The 7,345-nt window shown below is 32.0% G+C and overlaps 1 protein-coding gene across 1 annotated transcript; it reads left to right on the plus strand.

Moving 5' to 3' along the window:
* The first annotated feature begins 4,764 nt into the window (after positions 1 to 4,764).
* LOC143619701 (UDP-arabinopyranose mutase 1) lies at positions 4,765 to 6,721 on the plus strand. Its single transcript, XM_077091570.1, has 4 exons — positions 4,765 to 5,185; positions 5,660 to 5,910; positions 5,987 to 6,155; positions 6,246 to 6,721. Exons 1-4 carry the CDS (start codon positions 4,865 to 4,867, stop codon positions 6,567 to 6,569), a joined length of 1,065 nt encoding a protein of 354 aa, XP_076947685.1. The 5' UTR covers positions 4,765 to 4,864; the 3' UTR covers positions 6,570 to 6,721.
* Positions 6,722 to 7,345: the final 624 nt, after the last annotated feature.

Genomic DNA, 7,345 nt, shown 5'->3' on the forward strand with positions numbered 1-7,345 from the left:
AAATTCTAAATATTAAGTCATTTATATTTTACTTTATCCGTTCTATCTTTTATGTTATTGTATGATTCTTGCATTTGTTATACTGATCGTGTGTTACACGGATGAAAATTAGGGAATTCGTTATGTAAACAAATCTGGTTATATATTTGAATATTAGATTATTTATGTGGATAATACTTATAAAAAAGTTTTTTGATAGCTTCATATAAGATTCTTTTTTTTAAATACCTGGATAAATTTTTACATGTAGTTAACTAACATTAACAAATAAATAAATTGAGCCAATGATAAAATTAATTATTTATAATGGCAAGTTTATGACGCTCTGTATGGGAGGTAAATATACAATCTCAAAAACAATATTTGTTATTTTCTTGCAAATTCGGCTGAAACCATTTTAACAACATGTAAATATTTATTTATATTTTCACTCGTACAGTACACGGGTCAATAACTATTCTCCATAATATATACGTTGTCATTTGATTACTAAACTAACAACGGTTGTTTGGATCATGTTGAGCAAACAATGAATAAGGTTAAGGTTATTGACCCGTGTAACACATGAGTGAAAATTAGAAAAATCGTCAGGTAAGCATATATATATTTATATATTTAAAGAATTTGAAAAAACTATATAGATATGATCGGATTATTTTAAATATCCATACACGAAGAGTACAACACCTTTTTGAGTTCGACTCTTTTGATTATTTCATTATAATGGCAAGTTTATGACGCTATGTATGGGAGGTAAATATACAATCTCAAAAACAATAGTTGTTATTTTCTTGCAAATTCGGCTGAAACCATTTTAACATGTAAATATTTATTTATATTTTCACTCGTACAGTACACGGGTCAATAACTATTCTCCATTATATATACGTTGTCATTTGACTACTAAACTAACAATGGTTGTTTGGATCATGTTGAGCAAACAATGAATAAGGTTAAGGTTATTGACCCATGTACCACATGAGTGAAAATTAGAAAAATCGTCAGGTAAACATATATATATTTATATATTTAAAGAATTTGAAAAAACTGTATAGATATGATCGGATTATTTTAAATATCCATACATGAAGAGTACAACACCTTTTTGAGTTCGACTCTTTTGATTATTTCATTATAATGGCAAGTTTATGACGCTATGTATGGAAGGTAAATATACAATCTCAAAAACAATAGTTGTTATTTTCTTGCAAATTCGGCTGAAACCATTTTAACAACATGTAAATATTTATTTATATTTTCACTCGTACCGTACACGGGTCAATAACTATTCTCCATTATATATACGTTGTCATTTGATTACTAAACTAACAATGGTTGTTTGGATCATGTTGAGCAAACAATGAATAAGGTTAAGGTTATTGCCCCGTGTATCACATGAGTGAAAATTAGAAAAATCGTCAGGTAAACATATATATATTTATATATTTAAAGAATTTGAAAAAAACTGTATAGATATGATCGGATTATTTTAAATATCCATACACGAAGAGTACAACACCTTTTTGAGTTCGACTCTTTTGATTATTATTATACATCGCACGTTTTCACCTCTATGCTACATGTCTTTTTCCCCCTATGCTATATGTCTGGCAAGATAAGTAGTATCATCTTAGCAGTACACACTTGATAGTGCAAAAAATGATAACCGATTTAACCTGTAATAATACAAAAAAAAATATATTGTGCTTATCTTTTGAGATTATTTTCATAATTGCCATATTAATTGTTTATTGGATTACATCGAAACAGAAGGCAAGCGGGCAACAAGCTGCGCCGCTACCCCTTTTTGAATCGCAAAACCCAATTTTCATCGAAACAAATTTGTCAAATACTAACAATACCGAACCTTCTTAATTTAGATAATGCAATGAATTCATTCTTGTTAAGGAAATCATATCGGACAAAGCAAATGGGAGATGGGGTAATTGACCTCCAACTTGAACCCGTTTAACAAATTGTTTTCTCAGTCAATCTGTATATGTAATTACAAAACTATATTATTATACTATTAAGCATAAAATAAACATATTATTTACATTCACCCATAAAAAAATATTGAAAATGCAATACCAACTCCCACCCAAAACAGAAGAGAACCTCTATAAACCCGAAGTAACAGGTCAACTTCACATTTCATGTAAAAATAAAATACTAACTGAAAAATTGCACTTGTGAACACTGCTATTTGTGGGGTTGCACCAATTGATGATATATGTTGATTTTTTGAAGATGAAATTCTAGCAAAATAATCACCGCTTCTAAAGAGGAAACACAATTATATTAAAATCTGGATGCAAAGAGAGTATATACTACAAAGTCTGATAATACTTCATTCATGTACACTTACACACATTGACTTATAATGACAGTTGTCAAACTGGTAATTAACTTCACTGAAGTTGCAACTTTTATTTTATTAAAATTAAGATAAAGTATGAATTTTTAAAGTAAAAACTTATAACTTTTGAATTCCCAAATAAGATAACTGGATCAAGTTCAAGTTCATATACACACAAATCTACCTATACTGTTTGATTGAATTGAAACAACCCTACCCTTTTAATTATTTCATTTTGACACAGATTATATTAGATTACTATTTGATTAAGTTGAAACCTGAAGACTAAGGTACAGATTGTCAAATGGAGAAGAGCAGCACAAATAAAAACTCATTATGATAATAATTATAATATATGAACAAAGAATATAATATTAAAGAATAATAAAATAAGTAAAACAAAAGAAATCAACCTTACAAAGAAATATGAAATTGCAAATATGGTGTGAAAATCTTGTGTCAAACTGAAAGTATATACAGTAGAAACTCTATAAAATAATACACTCGGGACCACCAAAATTTATTAATTAAAAGAGTTATTAATTAATCGATAAATTAATAATTATTAATTTATATATTAATTAATATTTTATTAATTTATAGTAGAATGTTCTGACTCACCCAGAAGAAAATGTAGTTGCACAGTTGTTGACTGATAAAGAAATTATTGAAAGCGTTATTGGAATTAATAAAGATGATATCGATGAAGAAGATGATGAAAGTTCTACAATGAAACCCCCTTCGCGAAACGAAGCTATTAAAGCGGCAATTACATTGAGCAATTTCTTGTTGAGCTACGAGAAAACAACACCAGAAGTTCTTACCATGCTAAGGAAAATTAGAGACGAGATTCAAGGGGAAATTGATTTCAACAAAAAACAAAAGACAATTGAGTCATCAAGAAATCTTCATAAATCATTCATGTAATATGCTATATATAAGGAATTATTAATTTATATTTTATATGGGGTCTAAAGAAATTATCAAAAATGTATTATCTTATAATTTTAGCGAATTATTAATTTAGCATCCTATCCCCGAGTCGGGACCGGCAAAAAATATTATCTTAGAGAGTTTATTAAATAATCGAGTATTAATTTATCGAGTTTCTACTGTATATGAAGGTAATATGATTAATATTTTTGGTTAGTTAAGCCAAAAATGGAATGTTAACCTTAATTACAGTCATGGTAATCCGTTTAAATAATTTTGAAATTTGAAACATATTGAAATATGGAACAAAAATAGCAAAGCTGAATTATCAAACGGTTTTAAATATTAAAATTATTTGATATTGATTTGATTTAAGATATAATCAATATAATTAATTATCAAACGGTTTTAAATGTGAAAATTGATTTCATATTGTTTTGATTTAAATTAAAAAATATATAAAAAATTTAAAAAATTAGAGCAATAAAGAATATATCATATATACAATTTAAAATGTTTGAATAATGAAATTAGAGAAATTAAAGAATATACCATATATACCATTTAACGACTAATAATTATTTACTTTTGAATTATTTAATTGCCAAAAAAGTTTGATAAGCCTTAGTATGTATGAGAACTATAGTAATGGACCAACATGATCATTTCATTTGTTTAAAAAGCCTATTATTTTAATAATTAGGTAGATACCTCTTTCCGAAAGTTATGATTTAAGATGAAATGGATTGTTTTTTACTTATTGTATTTATATTATATGTTTTTCATTATGTTATACTTTTATTAATGTTAAAAAAAAACGTTATACTTTTATTAAAGACATTGCCTTTTTTATATGACACAACCCATAAATTATAACGTTGGATTGTTGGAATTCCGAACTTCAAGAAATACTTACACCATATGAATAAAATCATGTCCCCACCACAATATGAAGTATTGTCATAACCACTTAATATTAAGACTACGTGATGATTGATCGTTTGGATCCCTTATCGTCCAAACTATCTATAAAATCCAGACATCCTACACAAACTTCTAAATCTAGGAAATGCACAAATACATGATGAATCACAAAATATTAAATAACATCGAGCTAAATACAACACAATGTCGAAGAAAAAAGACACAATATCGAGAAAGACACAATAATTTGAACACAGATTCTAAAATCTACAAGTTATAAATCGAAAAACAAAAACCTAAAATCTAGCATCGTAAAGTTTAACAAAACAACTTCAATGCTACTAGTTTAAGTTAAATCAAAGTCCATTTGATACCCTTTTTACGATTTCCTAGTTTATAAAACGATATATTTATTTGAATTTGAACCTAACTTTCCAAACGTATAGACGTATTATAGTAGTCTACTTATAATATTCAACCATTCACACTAATAATAGTCCAATATCCACCAGGACTTCAAATTCCCATTTACCCATTTTACCCCCCTAAACCTTTCTCTGTTTTCATCAAAGTCCAAACCCATTCTCCTTATTTAAACCCCTCAAATCTCCACCTTCAATTCACACAAAACCTACTTCACAAACAACAATGGCCACCCCATCTCCAGTAACCCCATTGTTGAAAGATGAACTCGACATCGTCATACCCACAATCCGAAACCTTGATTTCCTCGAGATGTGGCGGCCGTTCTTCCAACCGTACCATCTAATCATCGTACAAGATGGTGACCCGTCAAAGGTTATCAAGGTCCCTCAAGGGTTCGATTACGAGTTGTATAATCGTAATGATATTAACAGAATCTTGGGTCCGAAAGCTTCGTGCATCTCGTTTAAGGACTCTGCGTGTCGGTGCTTTGGGTATATGGTGTCCAAGAAGAAGTATATCTTCACAATCGATGATGATTGCTTTGTAAGTTTTGATTTTGATGTTGATTTGATTATACCCTGTTTAGGGTTTATGATTCAATTTGAAAACAGAGTTTGAATTGAGTTAATTTTTGGGTCTGTTGGTGTTTAATTTTGGGGGTTTTATTAAATTATGAGTTTTTATTCGAAATTTGCTTAAATTATGTCTGATTATGATTGTTTTTATTGAGATTTTTGCCGATCTGGGGGTTTGACCGGGTCTGATTGTGATTTTGACTTGGATCTGGGTTTTCAGTTATTTAATTTTTCAATAATTGAATCAATTATTTGAATATTTGATATGGAATCTGTATGAAACGAAGATATGCAGATCTAATTTATTTGAAGGCTGATGTGTATTGATTCGGTTAGATCATGCACACCAAGTGTTTGATGATATGTCTTTTTGTTTAATTTGGTAATGCAAGTACTTTGTGATTAGTTTTGGCTTATGTTATGCATTTTGTTAATTTAAAAGGTTGCCAAAGACCCATCTGGCAATGATATCAATGCACTTGAGCAACACATTAAGAACCTCTTGAGCCCGTCAACCCCGTTTTTCTTCAACACCCTATACGATCCGTACAGGGAAGGCGCTGATTTCGTTCGAGGCTACCCCTTCAGCCTCCGTGAAGGTGTCCCGACTGCGGTTTCACACGGTCTCTGGCTTAACATCCCTGATTACGATGCCCCGACTCAGCTCGTGAAGCCCCGTGAAAGAAACACTCGGTAAAGATATTTGATTTTGATTTTGTTGTAGCGAAATCCAATTTTTACTAATCTTATTTTTGATATATTTGACCAGGTTTGTGGATGCAGTTTTGACCATTCCGAAGGGAACCCTCTTCCCTATGTGTGGAATGAATCTTGCTTTTGACCGTGAGCTCATCGGCCCGGCAATGTACTTTGGGCTTATGGGTGATGGTCAGCCGATTGGTCGATACGACGACATGTGGGCTGGATGGTGCATGAAGGTAAACTTTTGTCATCTTTTGTTCTTCGAGTCATTTTATCAAACAGTTGGTGTGCATATTGAGCTAACATTTTCTTTGTGATTTCCATAGGTGATCTGTGACCACTTGGGTCTCGGTGTGAAGACCGGTCTGCCATACATCTGGCACAGCAAGGCTAGCAACCCATTTGTGAACTTGAAGAAGGAATACAAGGGTATCTATTGGCAGGAGGAGTTGATCCCGTTCTTCCAAAGCGCCACATTGCCAAAAGAGTGCACCACGGTTCAGAGCTGCTACAAGGAGCTTTCGAAACAGGTCAAGGCTAAGCTGGGGAAGGTTGATGACTACTTCAACAAGCTTGCAGACGCGATGCTCACCTGGATCGAAGCTTGGGATGAACTCAATCCGTCTGCTCAGCCCCCTAACGGCAAGTGAAGTGAATTGTAGGGTTTCGGTTATAGCTTAATAGCATCGATTTGTTAGGCGCTATGCGCGTGCTTATAAGACGGGATCATCTATATTTGTCTTTTGAGTTATTATTTTATTGAGGTTTTAAACATTTAAATTTATATGGAGGTTTTATTGTTATTCACTTTTGTGATTGATTATTATTATTATTATTCACTTTTGTGGCTGATTTTGATTATGATGTGTGATGTGTGTTTGCCTTTAAGGTGATTTGAAAAATTTAAATGATGGTGAACATTGAACAAGTTGCTGTCTTTTAAGTAGTCCCCACAATAGTATATCATTAGAGCACCTTTCAAGGGCTTGTTTTTAGAAATCCCGTGACATTTAGTGTAGCCTATGTGGGTTTAGAATTTGTTGAAAAATGAAAATAATTTGTGAATGATTTATGTTTTGCAACATGACAGTTCAAATCTAAGAGAAGACAGCCGGATCTTGATTTCAAGGAGCGTACAAGAATAACAGGCTTGCAACTTCTATTTTTTCTTTGTTTGTACTGTCGGCCGGCTAGCTGTTACGAAGATACCAAAATTGAAGAAACACTAACCGGACCCCGGGCAGATTACTGGTAACCTGGGGGTTGGATAGCTGTTTCCCACGAGGGGTTAGACCCTTGGAAGATGGTTCTTCTGATAACCTGCAAAACAGATACCGTGAGCTCGTCACTGAGAAGGGGGGGGGGGGTTCCTCCTTGTGACCACCCTCCGGCGTGAGAATTAGACTAGATTGCTCTTTAAATATAA

This window comes from Bidens hawaiensis, unplaced genomic scaffold (genome assembly GCF_021521415.1).
Source record: "Bidens hawaiensis isolate Kalapana, Puna unplaced genomic scaffold, B.hawaiensis_p1.1 tig00002477_1, whole genome shotgun sequence".
NCBI lineage: Eukaryota > Viridiplantae > Streptophyta > Magnoliopsida > Asterales > Asteraceae > Bidens > Bidens hawaiensis.